General features: G+C 39.8%; 2 protein-coding genes across 9 annotated transcripts in view; one reads left to right on the top strand and one right to left on the bottom strand.

Moving 5' to 3' along the window:
- Cask (calcium/calmodulin dependent serine protein kinase) overlaps positions 1–25,619 on the bottom strand; it is a 328,910-nt gene that overhangs the window by 118,372 nt on the left and 184,919 nt on the right. The window lies entirely within an intron of this gene.
- Gpr34 (G protein-coupled receptor 34) lies at positions 3,183–4,393 on the top strand. The gene has a single exon (XM_035450220.1). The coding sequence runs from the start codon at positions 3,269–3,271 to the stop codon at positions 4,391–4,393; it is 1,125 nt and encodes a 374-aa protein (XP_035306111.1). The 5' UTR covers positions 3,183–3,268.

Raw genomic sequence — 25,619 nt, forward strand, 5'->3', positions numbered from 1 at the left:
GCTGTTAGTCATAACACCTGAGTCTCAGCATCTTTTCACCTATGGATAGGATGCTTCTACCTGAGCATCTGAGAGTTTCCTGTATAAATACACAACAGAGGTTTCTTGCCCTCTTACTGGCATAGCATGTTGCATTATTACCAGCCTGCTACCCTTCCTAGATTGTCTCTTCATTTTAAGATGTCAGACCAGAAGAACCAGGCCTGCATGTTCCTACAAACATTGTGAAATCTGTCTTCCTGCATCTGAGACATAGCATAGCCAAGCCTCAGTTCTTCCTTCATTCCTTCCTCCCAGTCCTTCTCTCTTTCTCCCTCCATGGTCCTAAATTATGGAGACAGTTCTCAAGATGTCTTAACAGAACTTCCTCCTCACCAGCCACTTCCTCTTCCTTGGAACCAACTCCTTTGCTCTGTCAAAATTTAAAGCTGAATGCTACTTTCTATTAAAAGCCTGTACTTAACCAAACTATAGTTTTAGGAGAGGCTACATTCTTCCAAATATTTTCCTCTCTCTATAGCATCAAATCAAGAAATTAATTCTGCAAAGACAAATGTTGCATGCTTATTCTCATATGCAGACTCTAGATGTAAAAATACAGTATGCAGAAGACATAAAAGCAGGAGGATCATGTGGGAGAAGAATGTGTCTAAGAAATGGGGAACAAGGAGCAATGAGGTGAAAAGACAATACAGCATATTTTCTTACATGTAGATTATCATGAAATATCTGTCTATTTATTTATCGATCCATATGACATTAAAGCAGAGGAGTACTATTTGGGGAGGGAAGCAGGGGGACAGGAGGAAGGGAAAGGGAGAGTGGTGGGGTGAATATGAGTAAAGTACAATGACACACACATAAAAATGTCATATTTAGTGAAATACATTTTACAGACTAACTAAAAATACCTAATTTAAAAGGAAGCAAAAAATATTGTGGCGAGATGTGGCTCAGTGGTAATAATAACAGTTGTTATTAGACAGTAAATTATTAGTTCTAATATATAATTTTAGTAGGTATAAAGTTCTAGGTTCAATCCTCAGTACCATAAAACAATGACAAAAACAAGAAGAAATTAATTTTCATAATTAAGATCTACTCTTTATAGCTGGGCAGTGGTGCTTCAGGCATTTAATCCTGGAACTTGGGAGGCAGAGGTAGGTAGATCTCTTAGTTTGAGACCAATCTAGTCTAGAGTTCCAGGACAGCCAGGCTTACACAGAGAAACCCTGCCTTGGAAAAACAAAAACAACAACAAAAATCTAGGTGCCTAATGATCAAACTAAACATTTCACAGTCATATAAGTACTGCCTGGAAATTAAGACTAGGATAACAACATTTGAATATAACACAGAGACCCTGCTCTCAGTAAGCATTTTAGAGTGTATATTGAAAGCCTAAATGCAGTAATAAGTAGTTTGGTGGTTTTTGCTGTTTTGTTTTGCTCTAGAAATGCTTTGGTTTGGTTTGGTGTTTTGGTGTTTTCGAGACAGGGTTTCTCTGTGCAGGTAGCCCTGGCTGTTCTGAAACTCACTTTGTAGACTAGGCTGCCCTCAAACTCACTGAGCTATACCTGCCTCTGCCTCCTGAGTGCTGGGATTAAAGGCATGTGCCACCACCACCAGGCAAGGTACCGAGTTTTTTAAGGCTAGCTTTTGTTTTCAGTGCTGGGAAGTAAAGCAGGGCTGCACACATACCAGACAAGTGTTCTACCACCAAGCTATAAGACCTAGGCTCGAAGCAAACTATTTTGAACACTTATATGTATCAGGGGTGTTTCACATAAAAGCTTTTCATTTTTACAAATAAGAAAAAAGGCTTAGAAAAGATCACTTGTCCTTAAATGAAGTTAAGTATGACTTTGAAAGCCCTGCTTTAAAGTATTTAATTTCACTACATCTATTCATTCGTATGTATGTATGTATGTATGTATGTATGTATGTATGTATGTATGTATGTATGTATGTATGTATGTATGTATGTATTGTGTGACATGAATGTGCCACTGCACACATCTGGAGGTCAGAGAACAACTTGTGGAGTCAGTTTTCTCCTTCTACCATGTAGATCTTGGAGATCAGATTCAGGTAATTAGGCTTGGCAGAACATACCTTTACCCTATCTCATCTGCCCTCTGCTATAAAGTTTTTATGTTACACCCATGAAAGGGTTTTACAGAAAAACAGGGCCGTTACTATAATAAAGGAATATGAGGAGACCTGCTTGAATTATCCTTACATATATAATAGGCCCCAACAGTCAAATGCATGAGAATTGTCCAATAACAAGTAGCTCTGGGACCAAGTAGAATTGACATACTTAGAAGTTTCTGGTGACAATCTCAAATGATATAATCCAGAGCATAATTAAAATGTAGTTAGTTAACCACATGGAGTCATAATCTTGGACTCCATGTGTTGTTTCCCATCTATATTACTGCCCCAGGCTTCAAGGGTGGGAGTGGTTTGTTGGCTGCTATCTGATCTGGTACTGTATGACCACTGAATTCTCCTGTGAAGTGCTACACGAGTCTGTGAAAGGAGGTAGGTCCCAGCCATGGTCTGTTTTGATAAGTTTACATTCCTATAGATAAGTAATTTTAATACTCCTATCTTGGTCTTAGGTGAAGGAAGAAATTTGGGATCCTCTTTTCTATTGTCTCTGTGGAAACAGAGATCACTACAGCTTATCCAGTAATACCATGTGGCAATGTGTGTCAAAATGAATGGATGCCAACTATAAGGGAAGGGGAAGGCCAGGAAGCATTTCTGAAAAGCTGGGCAGGGTCAGCAGGGAACTCAGCTCACCCATGACAACAAGCAACTTTAGGGTACATTTATATGCATCCTTGAAAAAATGAGCTGCTGTTTCTTTTTACTATCTCTATTCCCATAATAACAATGCTAAGAAATGATGCTCATATGGTTCAATTATTTATTTTAATATAAAAATGAAATGAACTCTGTACACATGCCATAGCAACAGAAAAGGTTAGGGATCCTACTGTATTTTTTGCTGTCTTGTGATGCAATAATGCTACTACACACATTGTGTAGATAGCCAAATGGTCCCAAATAAGGTCCAAAATGAAATCCTTATTTATGTTTTGTGTTAAAGCAGCTGTTATTAACACAGCAAAGGACTCAATATTTGCCATTCTATTGTAGGAAAACATGAAGAAATAAAGAAGTACACACAAAGAGCATGTCATTAAATACTCTGTTCTGAGGGCTACAGAAGACACTGAGAAGTCACACTGTAACAATGACGACTACTTCAGTTAACAGCTGGCCTTGCTCCTCCTATGGAATGCACTTTATAACGAATCACAGTGACGAATCCTCACAAAATTTCTCCACAGTGCCAAATGATACTAGCTGTCCAATGGATGAAAAACTACTATCTACAGTGTTAACAACCTTCTACTCTGTTATTTTCATCGTGGGACTGGTTGGGAACATCATTGCCCTCTATGTATTTCTGGGCATCCACCGCAAAAGAAATTCCATTCAAATTTATCTACTTAATGTGGCCATTGCAGACCTTCTACTCATCTTCTGCCTCCCTTTCCGCATAATGTATCACATCAACCAAAATAAGTGGACACTAGGTGTGATTCTTTGCAAGGTTGTGGGGACGCTATTTTACATGAACATGTACATCAGTATTATTTTGCTTGGGTTTATCAGTTTGGATCGCTATGTAAAAATTAATCGGTCTATACAACAAAGGAGGGCAATAACCACCAGGCAAAGTATTTATGTTTGCTGTATAGTATGGGCAGTTGCTCTTGCTGGGTTTTTAACTATGATCATTTTGACACTGAAGAAGGGAGGGCACAATTCCACATTGTGTTTCCATTACAGAGACAGGCATAATGCAAAGGGAGAAGCAATTTTTAACTATGTTCTTGTGGTAATGTTCTGGCTTATTTTCCTACTGATAATCCTCTCATATATTAAGATTGGCAAGAATCTACTAAGGATTTCTAAAAGGAGGTCAAAATTTCCTAATTCTGGCAAATATGCTACAACAGCTCGGAACTCCTTTATCGTACTGATCATTTTTACTATATGTTTTGTGCCTTATCATGCCTTTCGATTCATCTACATTTCTTCACAGCTAAATGAGCCTTCTTGCTACTGGAAGAGAATCGTTCACAAAACCAATGAGATCATGTTGGTTCTTTCCGCTTTCAACAGCTGCTTAGATCCAGTCATGTATTTCCTGATGTCCAGTAATATTCGCAAAATCATGTGCCAACTTCTTTTTAGAAGATTTCAAAGTGAAGCAAGCAGAAGTGAAAGTACTTCAGAATTTAAGCCAGGGTATTCCCTGCATGATCTATCTGTGGCAGCCAAAATGCAGTACAATACTAAGGGTAACTGAGGCAAATGTGCTAAAATAAAATGATACCAGCCGGCTTCTTCCTTCCTTGAGATTGGTAAAATTATGGAACAAAGCCCCAGCATATCCAAAACCCAGATCTTCAGAAGTGATCTTTCACTTGCTTAACTGTAAAATAGTTCAAGGCAAAGAAAAGCTTACATTATCCCTTACATTTTTAGAACTATATGTAGAATCTTCTCAGAACTTATTGTTAACACGTTTAACATCAGTTATAACATTAAGTGAAATTCCTGGATTTAAAAACAAAATGAATGAAGTGACATTGTTTTTCAAGTCACTAAAGAGTTACTAAAATTAGGCACTTGATACTAATTTTAAATATGTTGAAAAATAAAGCAATTTGGGGATTGTGTTGAAATGTCAGAAAACATGTTTGGTACTTCAACAGCATATATTGCTTGCTGATGTATGCATTTATGCCTAAATCTCTGCTAACAAATGAGTTAATAAAATTCTAATCAAAGTGAGACCACCCACTATCGCTCCTAAGATAAAAATGAGAAGAATTGAAATACTACATATATAAGCTAAGAACCCAATGACCTGGCAAAGGGACTGACTTAAAGCAGATTCATAAATGATTCCTCTATCCACTGACAGAGGAAGAGGGTGTGCGTGTGATAATATGACCCAGGAAGTCCACTGCAAGGTACAGCTCTTATAGAAGCATGCAAACACACACAGAAGAGCATATGTACAATGAGGCTCAGTTGTCATAACTGGGAGCAATTAAGGATGTTCCAGGAAAAGCATGAAGAAGTAAACTGGCTTATTTACAACATGAAGTACCTTTAACACTTCAATGCAAGAAAGTACATACACATCCATCAAACATGGGGATGTCTCAGAAAGCAGTATTGAGTGGGCTGGAGAAATGTAAGAACCCTGGCTGCTCTTTCAGAAGACCTTCATTTGATTCCCAGCACCCACCTGATGGCACACAATCATCTGAAATTCCAGTTTCTGGGGATCCAACACCCCCTTCTGGGGCAATGAACAAATGTGGTACACAGACATACATGCAGGCAAAATACCCACCCACATAAAAAATAGTACTGAGTAAAAAAAGTAGTACTGGGGGCTGGAGAGATGGCTCAGAGGTGAAGAGCACTGACTGCTCTTCCAGAGGACCTGAGTTCAAGTCCCTGCAACCACATGGTAGCTCAAAACCATCTATAATGAGATCTGGTGCCCTCTTCCAGCCTGCAGGCATACATGCAGGCAGAACATTGCATACATAAAAAATAAAATCTTTAAAAAAAATTGTCGTTACAAAAAAAAAGTAGTATTGAGTGAGAAAGAAAACCACATAAGGCCGGGCGTTGGTGGCGCACACCTTTAATCCCAGCATTGCAGAGGTAGAGGCAGGTGGATCTCTGTGAGTTCAAGGCCAGCCTGGTCTCCAGAAAGAGTGCCAGGACAGGTTCCAAAGCTACACAGAGAAACCCTGCCTTGACAAACCAAAAAAAAAAAAAAAAAAAAAAAAAAAAAAAAAAAAAAAAAAAAAAAAAAACAAAAACAAAAAAAAACCCAAAAAACACATAAGAGAAAATCATTTATATAAAATATTAAAACACTATCATTTTCTTTATGTACACACAATAAAAGTTCAAAGCATGCATGAAACATACAACACACATACCAATTTAAACTTAATGGTCACACGTGAAGAGTTTTGACACAAACATGGTAAAAAGCTTAATGTGTATTAAAGCCAGGTGCCTAAGTGTCACTTTGACAAATTTCTGAGTAAAAAACTTTGTACAGCTGCAGGTTAAAATTGAGAGGGGCAAACTGAAAACTTCATGTATGTTCAAGAACAAATAGTAAGCTTTAAGGAGAAGGGACTTAGAACTAACTCCGTCAGTGTAGCTTGGCAAGTCAGAAACCATTAAATATTTTCCAAGTAGTTGTTGAATGAACAAAGCAAGAAAAGATAAATGGATAAATAAGATGGGGAGGAAAAGATGTTTAAAGGAAAAAAGGGGCATAATTAGCATTTTCCCAGTCATTATTCTGAATAGAGTGGAAGGAACATTGTACATCGCAGTCTAGAGAGGAAGTATCCTTAGGGGAACTGCGCAAAAATTTGGCCAGTGTCTGTACATTTTTTTCTGCTATACACAGAACCAGAATGTCATTGCCTAAATGTGTAAAAGGCTGTTGTGACAAATTCTAAGAATCTATGATATGTTTCTATCACAGAACATGGGTTGTTTTAAAAAGTCAGAATGCTTCTGCAGTCGAATTCTCTCCCCACAGAGCTATTCTGGCACCTAGATGACAACGACAAGACTACTTACTACTTTTTTTTTTTTTGAGATGGAGTCTTACTATGTAGTCCTGGCTGGCCTAGAACTCGCTGTGTAGACAAAACTGGCCTTGAACTCACAGAGATCCTCATGCCTTTGCCTCCCAAGTGCTGGGATTGAAGGTGTGTGTCATCACAGTCTAGAATACTTCTTAAAACTCCAGTTAGACCACTGGCTGGGAAATCAATGTCAAAAAGTATTAAGTATTAAGAATGCAGTTAGGAATTATACTGGTTTAAGTACTGTGGCACTAGTAGGTTCTCCTCTAAAACCCATGACCTCACTAGCCCTGGAGAATTGCCTAGGTTTACAGTACCAGACATGATTTCCCTCCTGCTCGTCAGGCCTTAAATCCAATTAGAAAGACGTTGGTTATTACCAAAATATGTCACTTCTTGCACCTTTAGAGATTATCTTGTCATGCTGGTTATTATTGTGGCTCACAGGTGTCATAGCTCAGTAGAACTATTGGTTGCATCCCTCTCTTGGCAGCTTGTACTTTGCAGTACTTTGAAAGCTAGTTCTCAAGGAGAAAGCTTTCAGGTCAGATCCAGTGGGACTCTTAATACCCTTATGCCCACAGATAGCCAGCTTTCAGCCCTCAAAGAAGCTTCTTTTGCTGCAGACAGAGACCACTGCAAAAAGCACCACCTTGTCAAAATGTAGACAGCAATTGATCATGGGCTACCCAGCCACAACTAACTGATCCATCTACAACACAACCCCCACACCCTAGGCTCAGGGAACATTGTGGAAGAGGGATGTGAAAATACTTTCAGAACCAGAGGAGTAGGATATCTGCTGCAAGACAGTATCTTCTAGATAGGGTACAGAAATTATACCTAAGAAATCTCAACAATATGGCTGCTTAGGAAGACTTGAATTATGACAATACCAGTTGACTTGCCAACATGGATGAGGGAAATGTCATTGGACCACACCCCCAGATGAACAGGTACAGACAGCTAACGATTGCCAAGAGAGGGCAAACTAGTTTTCCTCTGGGAGGTACCCCTAACTGGTTATCTAGTACCAAGTGACTAACTCTGAAATCATATACATATAAGCAACACTAAGCAGAAACAGTATGTTGTATTTATACATTTATACACTTACACACATATGTAACAATAATAATTAAATGAATTATCTTATGCTATTTGAAATAAAGTAAAATTTGATTGAAGTCTATCCACCTGTAATATCATAATGGGTTATTTAGTGATAGATATTTCATCTATAATTATTCCTTAAAATAATCTGAATCTTGAGAATAGTTCTAGAGTTTTTTTTTTAAAAATATGCTATGGATTCACTAAATTTAGGGTTATTTATTAGATAAAATCTTTTATTTCTTTCTTTGTATGTACATTGGTGTATGTACATAGGAAATACTGTTCTTCTATCTTGTCAACAAAAGGGTTAGTTCTAGATACACACAGAGACAAGAAATTCAGAAGTACATGCGTATCTTCATTTTGTAAAATATATGCAGCCAGAACAAGCTTCTACATAATATCTCACATATTCAATGCCATATAAGGACAACATGAATGGCCTCATTCCCTGAGTGACACATCAATTGCTGCTAGTTTTGGGAAAGTATTCTGCACAGAGTCAGGCTAGATGTAGAAACAGATGTCCGTTTAGAAAAAGTCAATTCTATATAAGCCTTGATTTTTAATTTAAAAAATGGATTCATCCTGCTTATGCAAAAATAGAACTAATAAAGTGATAACAATTTCAACTAAAGGCTTTTGAAAATTATTCATAAACACAAGATAGAATTTTCTCAACAGACAATATGATGCTGCAGAACTATTTTTTTAGGTATCTAAAGTAGTACTGGACATATCTAATTTTAAAATCGGAAAGTCAAAATGTTCCCAAATCTGAACCATTTTAAATTGCAGATCCTGGAATTTTAGGGTAGGGATATTCAATTAGTAAAGTGTATGCAGATGTTCTCAGATTAGAACTCCAAAATTAGAAACACTTACGGCCCTAAATATTTCAGATAAGGCATACCTAATCTGACAACAGAAACTTACTTCACTGATACCGAATATATTCTTATCCTCAATAAGAAAAACAAGGGAGCAGGCATGGAGAACAACTTTGATGATGTAAGGGGAGTGTATGACATGCGAATGCCTCTGGGGGGGGGCAGGGACAGGAACTAATCAGAGGGAGACCCAAAGCTTTGTAAGTTAAGGCATGCATGGTTTTGAAAAGCTTCCAAGGTGACTGTCAAATCCCTCTTTCTGAGAGATAATCACTGCAAATAAAGGAACCATCACAAAAAGCTTCAAGAAGGAAGAGATGGCTTAATGCAAAGTGCTGAGCAAATGTAAAATAAAAAGCCAATTTACAGCTTCACCTTGTATCACACTAAAGCAATTATAAGTAGAGTTAAAATTTAGTTGTAAATAAGAGGCCATAAACATTAAAAAACATAGACGACTAGATCATCTGTGGATGATTAGAAGTAGTTTTCTATTAGTGCAATGATAGAAATCTCTGTAGAGAAATGTCCATGTCATGGCCCAGCTGAGTGGCTGCTGCAATGCTCTGTGTGGCTTTGCAGATGAAGACTTGGTGAGCTGCTTGGGAAGATCTGGAAAGGAGATAAGAGGTTTATTTTGAATTTCCACTTCGTCTCTTATTTCCTTCCTTCCTGTTCACAAGCAACTGAATGGGAGTCACACTAAAACTGTATTCAAGTGCCTTTCAATCTGCTAGTGGTGTGGAAAGGGCAGCTGCATTTACCTGAGGGAATGCAAACTGAGGCACTTTCATTCCTCACACAGACACTGTCTCTGCTAAGACAATGCTTTTCCTTGTCATTTCACTCTACCTAAGCACCACAGTAATTGCCAAGATGTCTTTTTTTCCCCACATTTCTCCCACATCTGGAATTTATTTATTTTTGTTTTTTAATTTTAATTAGAAAGAAAATTATTTTACATGTTAATCCCAGGTCCCTTTCCTGACCCTCCTCCACCCCCCCAACTAACACCCATACCCTTTCTGCTCCCAAGGGAGGGTGAGGCCTTCCATAGGGGGGTCTTCAGAGTTGGTCATATCCTTTGGGATAGGGCCTAGGCCCACCCCCTTGTGTCTAGGCTCAGGGAGTATCTCTCCATGTCCATTCCTATGCTAGGGATAAGTACTGATCCATTACAAGATGTCCCATAGATTTCCAAGCTCTCCTCACTGACACCCACATTCAGGAGGTCTGGATCAGTCCCATGCTGGTCCCCAAGTCTGGGGACCAAGAGCTCTCCCTTGTTCAGGTCAGCCGTTTCTTTGGGTTTCACCAGCCTGGTGTGGACCCCTTTGCTCATCAGTCCTCCTTCTCTGCAACTGGATTCCAGTTCAGGTCAAGGTTTAGCTATGGGTGTCTGCTTCTACTTCCACCAGCTGCTGGATGAGGGCTATACGATGGCATATAAGTTAGTCATCAATCTCATTATCAGGAGAGGGCATTTAAGGCAGCCTCTCCTCTGTTGCTTAGATTGTTAGTTGTGGTCATCTTTGTAGCTCTCCAGAAGATGTCTTTATATGTTCATGTGCACACATTCATGTGCATGTATGTGTGCAGGTGCACACTGGAAGCCAGAGGTCAGCATGTCTTCCTCAATCACTTTCCACCTTAGTTTTGAGACAAGCTCACTCAATGAACTTGGAGTTCTGATCAGGTTAGACTGGCTGGCCAACAAGCCCCAGGGATCCTCCTATGTCTGCCCCCCATAGCTCTGTACTGGCATGGCCTATGTTTTCATTTTGGTGCTGGGGACTGAACTCAGGTATTTATGCTTGTGTGGTGAACAATTTATTGACCAAGTCATTTCCCCAAGACCCCAAGAAAATATTTACCAAAAACCACCCCTCCCAAAAAAACCCCAACCTTCCCAAACCTTAAAGTACTCCTAACATGTATATAGGGCAAAAACTTTTGTTTATTTTTTATCAAAATTGTATCATGCCAAATCCCCAAACCTTCAAGACCGGCTTTCTAGTTGTCACACATTTATCTTGCAAAGTCAACCTGAATCTTGAAAGCTAAATCAGAGCAAATAAAAAATGTAACAGAACAAATAAAAAATAAAAGTAACATAGTACATTTTACCTGAATTAATTTTGTTTTGAGTTCATAAAACACACAAGGAACTATAAGAGGAGTTTTAGAAAAGTTTTTAGTTACAGTTTAGATGCATGTCTCTTTGAGCTGTGATCACCTAGGGAAACTACTTTAGGAGCAATAGTTAGCTATTAGTTATCTTATTGGTAATTTCACATACAAGCTTTACCTTATGTTTATTGATTAACTATTATTGTTTTCTTGAAACAGAACAGTTATGTTTAGTATAGGCTGGCCTTGAACTTTCGATCTTACTGTTTAGTCATGCCGGGACTTTTCAGGTGTGCATTGTTATACCTGGCTAAGTTTTTAAAATTAGAAACATATTTTAAGGAGGGGGAAATCTACACTACAATAGACAGTTAAGGACCTATGACTCAAATGTAACATATGTTAATGTTTTGGTCTTACTTAAAAAGTTGTCTCGCTGGGCATGGTGGTGCATGCCTGTAGTCCCAGCCATTCAGGAGATTGAAGCAAGAAAATTGAAAACTCAAGGCCAGCTTGGGCTACACAGTGAGTTCAGGGCCAGCTGGGGTGACACAATGAGACCTTGTCTAAACACAGAAGGTGGCGATAATAATAACAATTCTCTAATACTCATATACACAGTTCAAAGTTAGATAATACTAACTTACCTCACAGCGTCCCCCACAGTGTACTTTCTAAAGTTAATGTATATCTTTACAATTCATAGTTTTGTACTCTTATAACACTTACGTGCATAACAAAGATATACTTTTTGTTTTAAAAGTTTACATGCGGTGTAGCTAGTATTTTACCATTTTATTTTATTTTAAATTCTAGTTTCTTTTTTTTTACAATTATTTTTATTTTATGTGCATTGGTGTTTTGCCTGCATGAGGCTGTCAGGTCCCTTGGAACTGGAGTTACAGACAGATGTGAGCTGCCATGTGGGTGCTGGGAATTGAACTTGGGTCCTCTGGAAGAACAGCCAGTGCTCTTAACCACTGAGCCATCTCCCCAGCCCCTATTTTTTATTATTTTATAACTTTCCCCCACTAAGCGTATGCTTATCTATGTGTCTAACACAGAGGCTTTGTTTCTTTTCCCAGATGAAGCATTTTAGGATGCGTTTCTTCTACCAATAGGCACTTAGGTGATTTTCAGTTTTTCTGTTAGTAGGAACAATGACAAAGAGCAGTCTTCTGTTCACCCAGGGTCCTTGCATGGAGGTTCCTTAGAGTTGAAATCTACAAGCAACAGTGCCTGCCTGGAGGACTACAGGTCTTTACCATGTCCCAGTTCTGATCATTTATTTTCCAAAGCAATTTTACTACTTATATTTTACTACTTACATACCAAATCTAACAACTAGGCAGAAATGAGCTCCTAGCTGTCCACATCCTTGCCAACACTTGATTTCATCACACTCTACTTTTTATCAGTCAGATAGGTATAAGATGGTATCTCCTTGTGGCTTCAGCATGCACTTTCCTGATCACTAGCGCAATGGAACATAGCTCCTCAACACTTGCCACAGTAGGCTTTCTCTTGTGTAAACAAATGGTCTGTTCAAATTTGTATCCCCCACCTCCTCCCTAGTTGCTCAACTTCCTAGCCTAATAGTCATCAGAGAGGCTTCATCCAGCAACTGATGGAAACAGATACAGAGACCCTCAGCCAAACTCTGGACACACCTTAGGGAATCCTGTGGAAGAGGGGAGGAAGGACGATGAGAGTCTGAGGGGCCAAGGACACCACAAGAAAACCTACAGAATCAACTAACCTGGGTTTACAGGGGCTCACTGAGAGTGAACTGCCAACCAGAGAGCTTGGATGGGGCTGACCTAGGTACTGCACACATGTTACAGTTGTATAATTTGGTCTTCTTGTGAGACTCCTAACAGAGAACTGTCTCTGACTCTATTCTCTGCTTTTGGGACCCTTTCCTCCTACTGGGCTGCCTCCTTCAGCCTTAATAGCAGAGGAGGTACCTAGTCTTACTGCGGCTTGATAAGTCATGTGATGGGGGATGTTCTTCTGTATGCTGTGAATATATCTTTCTTGTATTGGCTGATGAATAAAGATGTTTTAGCCAATGGACAGGCAGGATGTAGCCAGGCAGGAAGTATAGGCATGGCTAGCAGACTATGAGAATGCTGGGAGGAGGAAAGCAGAGAGTGAGTCTTGAGAGAAAATGCTATGTGGCTGCCGAGGAACAGGAGATCAGGGCATCACCGGTAAGCCAAGACCACGTGGAGATACACAGATTAATAGAATCGGGTTAATAATTAAGAGAGAGCTAGCCAATAAGAAGCCTGACCCACGGGTCAAACAGTTTATAATTAATATAAGTCTCTGTGTGTTTATTTGGGACTAAACAGCAGCCAGACTGGGCGGGACAGAAACTTCTGTCTACAGTCATGGCTGGGAGGCCTGTTCTTTTCTGAAGAGAAAGGAGAAAGAGTGGATGGAGGAGAGGTGAGGCTGGGGGGAGAGACTAGGAGGAGAGGAAGGAGGGGAAACTATGATCAGGCTGGGAAAAAATTAATTAATAAAAAATTGTTGAAGTAGTTCTTTATATAGTCTGGACATAAATCCTTTCTTGTTGAAATGGATAACAAATAACTTCCACCTGTATGTGCTTATACTTAGTTCAATGGCTTTTTCTGCCAGGCAAAAGTAGCCAGGAAAAAAAATAACCTTATCAATAAATCTTGCTAATCACTAGTCTTTTAGTATACATTCCTCAAGGACTCTAAAATTTGTAGGCAAAATCATATTTTTGATAGCTTAGCACTTCAGATATAAATAATAGAGGTGTTAAATGAGGAGGCCTCTAAGGACATAAAAATAGAAATGTTTTCTGAGGGCTAAAACTACAAAACCCAAACATTTATGTAGAAATATGTAAAAACACATTTAAGAAGCACGATGTCTCAGATCAGATGTTTTGATGCAATATATTAACAAAGAGAATTAGTGACTCACTAGGGAATGAAAGAAAACGAAGGGAAAGATGCACTGGAGAAAAGACAGTGCTACCTATTCAGACAATCCAGGAAATTAGTGTTGCCCAATGGCTATGGAGTACAATCTATGACCTCATTCATATGACCACAGGGAGAATGTGGTGAGGATGAATCCAACTTAGAGCTTAATAACATTTCAATAAATAACGAGCAGAGAGGTAGCATAATAGACAGGCTAGAAGACTGCCTGTGTTCAAATGTTTGCTTCATCATTCACGAATTGCCTTGGACAAGCTCTTCCTCCTCCAGAAAAACAAAACAAAACAAAAAACCAAAAACATGAGCAATAGCGGTACCTCACTCAGAGAGTTGTTAAGAGGTCTGAATGAGTTAATGAATGTACCCAGCAAGCAGAGAAATATTTGGTACATTATCCAAATAGCCAACTTCCAGGGCAAAGGCAGAACTATACAAAGAACGATGGCCAGAAGCTGAGGGTAAACATGAGATCTAGGGAGGTATACAATGAAAACTGCTCTAGGTCAACTCCGGGAGAAACTCAAAAGGCAACTGAATCCTGGCTCCCATTCCTAACAGTGGCGATGGAGAGGAAAGCAAATCTCTTCTGTTATACACTACCCAGACCATACTCTGAAACTTAGCAAGAAAGGTTCCAGAAAACACATTAGGATATATTTGAGCCTTGGCTTTTCTATATAATCTAGGTGTCTGAACTAGTCATCACATTGTGATGGAAAAAGGTGACAAGGCACCTTCCCTAAAATCTTCCTCAATGGTAGGAACTCAAGTGGAAGTAGCAATCCTAATCTCCCTGCTGTGTTGTTTTTATTCTTTTAGAGGCAGGGACTCCCCATAAAGCCCAGGCTGGCCTCCAACACACTAATCTACTGACGGACTCTCCCTAGTTCAAGGATTACAAACATACACCACCATGGCCACTCTGTGCCCTATCTTCAAACACAGCCCAACAGTAAGTTTCTAGATCAAAAGTTCTTTATGCCTTCAACTATTACTGCTGGCATAGACATTACAGACGGTCCTTTAGCGGCAGTTCTTTTGTCTGTTTCCATCCTGTCCTCTCTGGCATCCTAGGAATGCAGACTTTCTTAGCAGCTGGGACTCTCCCTTCCGCTGTCTTTCTTTCCTGTTCTCAGCAGCACCTCTTTCTCTTCTGAAGAAGTTCAGGTTTGTCTGTGTCCCGAGTTTCTCTCTCTCTCTCTCTCTCTCTCTCTCTCTCTCTTGGTTTTTCGAGACAGGGTATCTCTGTGTAGCTTTGGCGCCTATCCTGGCACTCGCTCTGGAGACCAGGCTGGCCTTGAACTCACAGAGATCCGCTTGCCTCTGCCTCCCGAGTGCGCCACCAATGCCCGGCCCGACTTTCTCTTTTAAGACTCCGTTTTTCACAATCGCATGCCCTCTTCTCTTCTACACCCCCTCTCCATCTGTCAGAAGCAGAAATGCTCACATGGATGGGGAAATTCAGTCTGTACTCAGAAGAAAAACACCGTTTCCTCTATATTTTTTAAACAAACACATTCAGCTGGCTGCAAAGGGAACTGACAGCTTTGCATGCATACTCATATTCAGTTCCCCTTTGTGGCCAGCGAGGCTTGAAAAACACAGGACACATGGGGTCAGATCTTGTGGGTAAAGATTACAAGGTTCTAAGTATCTGTGGCAACTGGGGAGAGAAGACTACTAAGTAAACATATGTGAGCCTCCAATGATTGGCGATTTATGGACCTCATAGCACTGAAACCTTGAGCGACGAGGGCAGCTCAGTGGTGTGGAGGAGCTGTTCTGGAATAATCATCTTTGCATCAATTTACCCTGCTCTCAGGATTGAACTACTAGGAGCTAGCAGGACTAGGTTTTTCTTCTAGTCTTACTGCAAAGCTGATTAGTGTTCTGGAAGCAAAAAGAAAGGGAAAGGCTATTCATAGTGGATAAAAAACATACAAAGGAAATAGCCCGGATTCATAGCACATTTAATGTAGCTTTTAATATGAAGAGGAACCAAAGCAGTGTGACAGCTCCAAGACCTGCCTGGGACAAGTGTGGTCCTCTGCGAAGCACAATTTCCCTTCCTCTGAGGAATGTTCCCTAGGAAACAGTGAACTGACTCGAAGGTACACACAGTTTATTAATGCCTAAGGAGAGAGCCAGCTTACTGTACTTGGAGGAAAAAAATATAAAACCTTAGTCCAAACATCAAATTTGAAAGCATATTAAAAGAAATATGGTAGATTAAAATGAAAAGAATGTATAAAATCAATTTCTACACATATAAGATTAAAGAAAAAGTGAGCTCTTTGAGTGATTTTACTTGTCAGCTCTTTTGTTTGTGAGATGGGAAGAGGGAATGGTATAGCTATGTGAGAGCCCCAGGCAAGATGGGGAGTGGCAGAATGACTGACAAACCCCATGTCCTCAGGGACAAAACAACATACATGTCCCTGATATAGAGTGCTGAGTTGTGAGAAGCCTGTAGCAGGAAGGGTCAGGATAGCTGATAGGTTAAGGTAAAATCTACTTAAAATGCATTTATTAGTTATTTTCATTATAAGCCTTTTAGTATTATCTGGCTTTCCAAATCCTATCCATCAGCCACCATAATCTTATTTGAAAAGTTAGATACTGGAAGATGGTCACAAAACTGTCCCATGCTAAAATGTTGGACTTTCTTTTCTTTTTTTGGGTGGGGGCAGGGTCTCATGTTGTAGCTCTGGCTGTCCTGGAGGACAGCCTGATCTCACAGAGATCCACCTTACTCTCTCCTGGGTACCCAGCGTGTCACATCTTAACCTCCAGGATAATTATAGTCATGCATATTTCACAGAGGCGACTCTTATGATAGTCATTAGAACAAACAAGACAAGACAAGACAAGACAAGGCAAGGCAAGGCAAGGCAAGGCAAGGCAAGGCAAGGCAAGGCAAGGCAAGGCAAGGCAAGACAAGACAAGACAAGACAAAAGCAAACCAAAGAACCCTTAAATGATCTATCCTATTCATGGCTGATGAGTGAGTTGTCTTTCATCTTAAGGACAGAAATTATTGTATTTAAATTATTTTAATTTATATTTAAAGTGTTTTCATCTACTAGAATAAGGACATTTCTAGATTTATTAGGGCTTAAAAAGACAAACCGCACATTTTTCTATTTGCTTAGTTTCCAGCTGGCAATGACTGCAGTGCAGGCAGGTTCAGCTTACACTGGTGTTACACTGCCCTCTGGCGGCCAAAGTTCTAAAGAAGCGAGCCGCTTACAGAGATGCTCTGTGTTAAATTTTAATGTAGGTTTTGCTCTCCAATTGCTTTCTGTCAGGTATTTATATCTGGAGATGTGGAACTCAAGCAAATTTATTATTGCCAAGCACCGATGCTTTAGTTTTACTAAAGAATTACATTTAAGGTTGCTTTCTTATGAAAGAAAAGGCAACAAGAAAATATCATAAGCAGCTCCATAAATAGTGCTATTTGAAAGATTCCAAACAAAGCTTGTTTGGAATGATGATTTGAAATGACTACTTCAACTCTGACCCATTTCCACACATCAAAAGATTACCAAGATGCAAGTGCCAATGGAAGAGATCTCAGTGTAGCAGGAATCATCAATGATTCCTAAAATCTACTGGGTAAAAGGGTAACATTAAATTCAGAATCTGAAAGCGCGACCCTAAGATTACATGGAAAGGTGGCAATGGGTACATAAGTAAGATCTGATTTTGTTCAAAGGAGATACTTGCTCAGTCACCTTATCAAAAGCAATATCCCCCCAAAAGACTCCATGTTTTCTGTGTGTGTGTGTGTGTGTGTGTGTGTGTGTGTGTGTGTGTGTGTGTGTGTGTATGCTTTTGTTTTGTTATTTATCATACATGCACAATTACTTTTGGTTTTAATTTTTGAGAGACAGAGACACAGAGAGGGAGAGGGAGGGAGAACATGCATTTGGGTGGGTAGGGAGATAGGAAGGATTTGAGGGAGGGGAAAGAATATAAAAATATAGTATATGAAATACCTTCTTAAATAAATAAATAAAAAACAATAACCCTGACTCTGTGAGTGCTATCCTATTTGATCTGAGTCATGATCAAGTAGCATTTAATACTCAGGTCAAATCAAGGCCCTATGCTAGTTGTGTTACCATAGAAAATGTGTTTGTCCTCTACGGACCTCTATCTACCATCTGGAAATTAGAATGACAGCATTTATCTCAGAGATATCATAAAACTTCTCAGTATGCATCTGCATAATCATAAAAATGTAGGTAAGGGATTGTCATTTATTATCAAAGTCCCATTTTTCCTACCTGTCCCTTCTCTGAGACCATGTCTCATTGTATAGCATTGGTTGACCTGGAACTCTCTATGCAAAGCTGAGTGGCCTCAAAGTCACAGAGATCCACTTGCTTCTGCCTCCTGAGTGCTGGGATTAAAGACCTGTGCTACCATGTCCAGCCATTATCAATTTTCGCAGAGCAGTTTATATAAAATGTATTGTTCCAATATCTGGGGCTGTCAACAGGAGAAACTACATACAGACCCTTACAGGCACAGGAAGGAAGACCTCATGGCCACTTCTCCCTCATCTTCTTGATATCTACCCCGTTCCTTGGGTAAAGACAGAAAGTGACATGGAACACAGCCTTAATCTTAAGGCAATTTGATGTAGAAACTCAAAAGTAGCTAGTAATAAAACGGCCAGGAAACTTTGTTCTTAGAAAGGAGCAGAGGAGACCCCTGGGCACTGGTGCATGACCAATGACCTTAATCTCTCTGCATTCCCAGTTGCTCTTTCATGGTGTGATGTGTGCGTGTTTATATGTACCAGTGCAACAGGTCACATTACCTTCAGAATCTTGTCACGTGCTTCTATTTTTAAGGAAAGAAAGTACGTTTCTTTGAGCACTGCAAAGATATCACAGGCACGATAGTAACAGAACTGCTGGCCCATTTCTATCTTTGCCTTTCAAAGAACACACAGAAAAGAATGGCTGGTTCTGAAACATGATAAGAATTAAATTCGGCTGATTCAAAGATGCCAAAAGTTAAACTCTTTCCTTCAATACTTTCTTGATTTCTTTAATACATTACTAAGATTTTTCCCCTTCCCCTAAACCTGATAATTTCTTGTTTGCATCCCAGCCGCCACCTCTGAGGTGATGCCAATTCTATGATGGCTGCTAAGGAGGTTGCTATAATGTTTCTGTGCTGTGCATTCCTGAAAGGTAATGGCTAGCTGTCGTACTCAGGCCTGTAAGAAAGTCAGAAGCCACAGCTGAAGGGCAGGGAAACCTGGATTACCAGGTCCACTGTGTTTTGTCATTAGACACTTTACAAGCTTGATAACTCGTTTTTTGTTGTCTTTGGTGCTGGGATTGAAACTAGGGGAATTGGCAATATTTATAAATGTCCAAATTTTAGATAGTATTCTCTACTATGTTTTTTAGTAGTTATTGAGACAAGTATTCATGCTGCTTGGTAAGAAATCAGCTCCTAAAAGCAAGAACACCTTTTGGGGGGCACTAATAAACAATGTTTATTAGATACTTAGAGACTGCTTTTGCTAGAAGGCTGGGGAAAAGGCTCAGGTGGTTAAGTGCTTGATACAAACATGAGGACCTGAGTTTGATTCCCAGAACCCATTAAAAAAATCCAGATATGGTGGAGTGCTTTTAATCTTAGTGCTGGGCAAGCAAAGACAGGTGGATCCATGCAGCTTGGCTGGCCTGCCAGTTTAGGCTCACTGGAGAGCTTGATGCCAATGAGAGATCCTATGCCCAATGGAGGTGGATGGTGTTTCTGAGGATAGAATCTGCGTTTGTCCTTTGGCTTTTCCGTGTACACATACATGCACCTGTATGCATCCAAACACGTATACGTCCATACATGTAAAAAGAGGGAAAAAAGAAACCATGATCTTCCAAAAAATCAGTGCCTTCTCATTTAGACCTGCAGGTAACTAAAAGCACAATGTAAGCCTGGCATCTCTGACTTCATTTTGCATTTCTCCCTTTTACCTTGCCTCACTTGTTATGTTTAATCACCCATGGAGTGTCTATCAAAAAAATCATCGATAACTAAAGGAGTCATCTCAGTATCGGCTTTTTACCATGTCCTACTCCAGATGCCTAAAAGGTGCCTAAAGGCCTCCAGCCATTATTCTAAACCAGCAGTCCTTTGGATCCAATCCACTAGATTAGGACAGTCATCCACAGTGAGGATTACAGCATGAGCAATCATCTCTTGAGAACCACCCTGTCCCCTCCAACAGTAAGAACTTCGACAGACCACCTCGCTGAACCAGAACTGAGACAACGATCTGTTGACCACAAGGCGATTCACACAAAGTATTGGCTACTCCTTGACCAAGGCTGTTTAATTATGCACAGCTCTTGCCTTCTTGCCTCAATTTGTCTTCTATTTAAAACCTAGAGCTGATGTCAGTACTCTGCAGAAGGACTTGGGGGTTATTAGACACTTGTCTGTTCCTCTTTTCGACGTGTGCATGTGATTAGCTCTCCTTTCTCTGCTCTTCACAATTTCTCATTGTTTCTTGAATTGGCATAGTAGGATGGGTGCCGTAGCCCACCAGCCTGTTAGGGCTACTGGAGAAGAGGCTCGCATCCTACCACTCTAGTTAAAGATGGTTCTCCCATTATTATAGCTTCTTACAGTAGACAGGAGGGCCGGAGAGCAGTAGAACTGGAAACAGGGCTGTGGCTAGACACCACATCCTGAAGCGAACAGGAGGTTCAGTGAGCTTGAACAAACCACAGCTTTGAGTAACAGGGCTACACTTCACGTCTTAAGCTAACTGGCTTGGGTAAGCAGCATTGAACTGAACAAGGCTTACCATGGTCCCCTGATCTTTAGAATGTAACGTTCTAATATGAACAAAATAAAACATGTGTTTTTGTCTTGTAGACCAGCTTCCCTCTCAATGCCCTGAACTTCTGATTAGTCAGATGGATAATTTAAAAGGCCAGTTACAGCCAGATTAGATACTAACTTGGAGAGCCAAAAATAACTTCCCATTTGAAACAATAAATTCAGGTATGACTAAGCTAGCTTATGTCCTCTGGCTTTTGGCTTTGAGGGATTGTGGTACATGTGACCTTAAGCCCCTCCTGCTCCCCAAGTCCACAGAGTCAGTAAAAACAGCTCACCATGGGTTGCAAAACTGAATGAGCACATGCCTGCCTTTTGGGCCACTCTTACTGAAGTACTCCAAAGGAATTGTGGGGCCATATTTAAAAACTGTACCTGATACATGAATCAAGGCAGGATTTGAACTGGGGAAGCTAACACTTCCAGGAGGCAGATCAGAATACCTTGTTTGGGCAGATGCTAAAAGAAGTGATCAGATAAGAGAATTTACATGTGGACAAAGAAAGCAAAACTTTGAAGATGTGAATGGCGGGGGGGGGGGGAACACAAAGAACCAAAGAAAACTCCTTGTAACAAAGGGGCACTTTTTATTTCCTAGAGAGCTTGCAACTTGTTTTAAAGTTCTTAAAATGTCTCCTTGACAAGTAATATTCTTGTTAGTGTATTATCACCTAACATTAATTTTTCTACTATTGGAAATATTTTCTACCTTCTCAATACTAGTAGCCCCGTTTTCCACCACTTTTCAAATATTCAAACAAGGGTTTTTTTTTTGAACCACTTTGATTTACTGTTTCTTCCATTTTCTAATTCACAGAGCATTTGAAGTCCATATAACACATCACACCTTCCTTGAATTTTAAGGAACTCTAGCATATAGTTAGCCATTCTACTTCTGTGACCTCCACATGCCTCTAGAAAAGTGGTAGAAACCCCAATAAATATCTGAGTGAATTGCACTGTTTAAGGAAGATACAGAACTCTAAAGTCCAAAACAGTCAAGAATGTGACAATGGCCACCTTTTTTACTCAGGTAGAGGAAAGGGCTTGTGGGATATGCAAAGTCCCTGAGTTCTATCCCCAGTACTGCAAAAGGGAAAGGGCTTTTATAAAGGCAGGGGGAGGTTGGGTTTCCAGTTGGACAATGGGGAGAGAGCTGTGCCCATCTCCCCTTCCCTTGCCTGCAGAGTTATCTTGGCCTCTTCTGCCGTTTGTTATATGCTAAATGCTGAAAAAAGCATAGCAAAATGATGAAGATGCAATTGTCAAACAATTTTTAGATTTATAGAACTTGAACTTCTGGTGACTTTCAGATAACATCAGAATGTGTAGCCCTCCTTGTTCTTTTAATTCTCTGCATCAATCAACACAAAGCATACAAACTGCTGTGAAGATTAAATTGTAGAAAACTAGTGTGTTTGTAACTAGCCCCAGGAGGTCAAGGTTGATTACTATGTTCTTGCCAGAAGGGGAAGGGGAATAGGTACAGATCTTCCTGCCCATTGTACCACTGCATAAGCCAGACTTTCCCTCCCTAGGAAAGCCCTTCTTGTAACCCAGTTCTCTGAGATAAAAAAGCTTTGCCACTAATAGCCCTCTCCAGCTTCTCAGGATCAATCTTTGAATAAACCCGATTTCTGGATGTTCTACATACCAGATGAGCAGTAAGCAGATAGAGTTGACTTGGATTTGGAAACAAGAATTGGCAAAACTGGTCTGGGGATGCAGGTAGCTCAGTGGTACAGTGCTAAATGTACACGGCTCTGGCTATGTACATTTCCCCTTCACTTAGTGGTGAGTACACAGACTGAACAACCTTACAATTGGTTATAACTAGTAACTTGTTCTGGAACATATTTGCTACTTCCAAGGACCCCAAATCCATCATACATTCTTATTAAAGGAGAGAGAGAGAGAGAGAGAGAGAGAGAGAGAGAGAGAGAGAGAGAGAGAGAGAGAGAGAGAGAGGTCCAGTCCCTGGGTATAGTCTGTGTATACAGTGAGCATCTCTGGGCATCAGCCTTTTCAACCTCAAAACAGCGTCTGGACCACCGATGTCCATGAGGTTTTAATCCAGCACAGTGATACTTGATTTGAACAAGCTGGTATAAATAAAACTAGAACTTTTGTTTCCCTCTACTCTTGGGAAAGATGGATTGCCAAGAAGCCACTCACAGATGACGATGTAGTTAAGCTTAGAGAAGAATTTATACTGGTATTTTGTTAAGTTACTGGAGAGTGATTCCTTCAGTCATGTTCACAGAAAAAGAATTAGCTGTGTGGGGTTAAACCTTTTAATGTAACTTCAGCCAATCGCAATAGTAATGCTAACTACTTCAGGAAATAATCATAAGGAAGTATACTAAATATGTTTACAGGTAGATTGCCCACTAACTTCCTCCCACTAAAGAAATAGAGAAATGAGGTGTTTTATTTTTTTTTTGAGGAGGTGGTTGCTACATCTACCATAACTATTGATTTCCTTCAATACTTTAATTTCCCTTTTCTCTCCATTATAGTTAGTGTCATGCAAGACTCTATCCATACTGGCTAAGGATACTGGAAGAGCGAAGATCAGCGAATTGAGTCTGAAATTTGCATCAATCCCCTGAACAGTATAACCTTAGGCAGCATAAGCTCCTCATCCAGGTAAGGGTGACTCTTTGTTCCGTTTTAGCTTAAAGGTTAACTCTAAATGTCTGGAAGGATTAGAGTGTTTGAACTGTGAAATCTGATCATTAAGGAAGGTAGTCAGCACAGCAAGTTTTTAACTAGCCATGAGTAACGGCTAGAGTTGTGGAAGTTTTCCCACTTGTCATATGAGCAGACCCAGTGTGTACACACACAATTGGCTGAGGGGAATGCACACTTGGAGACATTTTCTTGGAAGCAATTCTGTAAGAGCTCACTTTTATTTGACTTCTCAAGTTTAATGGTATTTTACAAATTTTAGAAACTGTTTTTTTTCTACTAGCTTTAGAATCCAAGGCTATTACTGAAGAGGACACAAATTTGGGAAGCCAAAGAGAGGGAGCTAGTTGTCATTTGTTTCTGTAGTGATGCAACATCATTGACTGATCGTTCTCAATATTCTCTTGCCCTCCTTTTGTTAGGGAATATTTGCTATGGATATTCATGGAGGCACCATTACTTCTGCTGCTTTTAGCACTCAGTGCCTTGTCTCTGAGGAAGAAGCTACTGCTTTTCATAAAAGAAACTTCATCCTTTAAAAGATGCTTTGGCCCTTCTGCACAATCAAATTCTCCTTTGAACAGGGTTTTTTTTTCTTAAGAAACGAACTGGTTCACTTCAGTCTCTATCTGTCTGATTCTAAAATCAGCAATGTTACACAGATTAGGCTTGCATATTTAAGACTATCTACAACTTCAGTCCATGCAATTCACCAGTTGTAAAGGCACTCTGAAACATATGGTGCAATTTCTAAATAAAAACTGTAAAGAAATAAAATGAGGAAGACAGTGCTAGACCTTAATTAAGGGTTGCGGTGTTTGAATGCAGACAAACTGCATAGTGTTTAAGTGTTGCAAAAATGATAATGTATTAGGAAATAATCCTCATTTTTCTAAAATCTGACATATAATTTAAATGCAATCCAAGATACAGAAAATAATAAGACCATGATTCTGAAGAGGGGTAGAGAATACAATAATCCCAAGAGGCAGAGGTCAGAAGATGGGAAAATGTTCTTATGTTTATTATCAAAAGAGAGAAGGTGATTAAAAAAAGAAACTCTTCTATACAACATAAAAAACCCACAGAATATGGTTCGTCACAAGTGAACAGTGAGGGCAACATTGAATGGTGCATTCTAAAGAGAAATTACGTTCCTCAAAAGAAACAAAAGTTGCTATGATAATGGAAATTTTGGAAGACAGAAATCATGATTCCTAATTGATCAGAACCTAGTAACTTTTCTATTATTCTCACCTGAAAAAGAGTAAATAAGGAGAAAAATGAACCTCTGTAACAAGAAAGACTTAAAAATAAGATAAAAAAAAATGTAAAAACAAGCCGGGCAGTGGTGGCACACACCTTTAATCCCAGCCTTTGGGAGGCAGAGGCAGAGGCAGGTGAATCTCTGTGAGTTTGAGGCTAGCCTGGTGTACACAATGAGTTCCAGGACAGCCAAGGCCACACAGGGAAACCCTGTTTCAAAAAAAAAAAAAAAGTAAAAACCAGCTGGGCTGTGATGGTGAAGCTTGTCTTTAATCCCAGCACTTGGGAGGCAGAGGCCAACCTGGTCTACAGGGGGAGTTCTGGGACAGCCAAGGTTACACAGAGAAATCCTGTCTTGAAAACAAAACAAAACAAGGTAAAAAGCACTGCTTGCTCTTTGGGTGAGTCTCAGCAGCTATAGTGGCTCCCACCATCTGTAACTCCAGTCCCAGGGGAGTCAACACTCTTTTCAGGACCCTGCAGGCATTGCAGACACATAGTACATGGGCATATATGCAGGTAAAATGCCCATGCACATAAAATAAAAATGAAAGCTTTGTAAAAAGTGAAAACCACACCTGCATTTACACTGGGTTGAAAACACTATATCCTCTAAACAAACAAACAAATAAACAAATCCTGCAAAACACAGATACTACATGACAGAGGAGGACAAATTATGGTACTCTAGCCACCAAGCATACCAAGTATAGTTTTGACACATAATTTAATTTACTGAAGTATGAGAGTTTAGCACTACTTGGAATGAGAGCTTATTGATGACCTCATAATGACCACTGGAGTTTACCCTTGGTCTTAATGTTTTTCTTCTGTTTAATTCACGACCTTGTCTGAGTTTTGTTCATTTGGAATTGGGTTTACTTCTGAATTATGAAAAAAAGACCCTTCTAGTAGTACTATAGAAAGTGTTTTAAATTAGCCAT

The sequence above is a fragment of the Cricetulus griseus genome, chromosome X, assembly GCF_003668045.3.
Source record: "Cricetulus griseus strain 17A/GY chromosome X, alternate assembly CriGri-PICRH-1.0, whole genome shotgun sequence".
Lineage (NCBI taxonomy): Eukaryota > Metazoa > Chordata > Mammalia > Rodentia > Cricetidae > Cricetulus > Cricetulus griseus.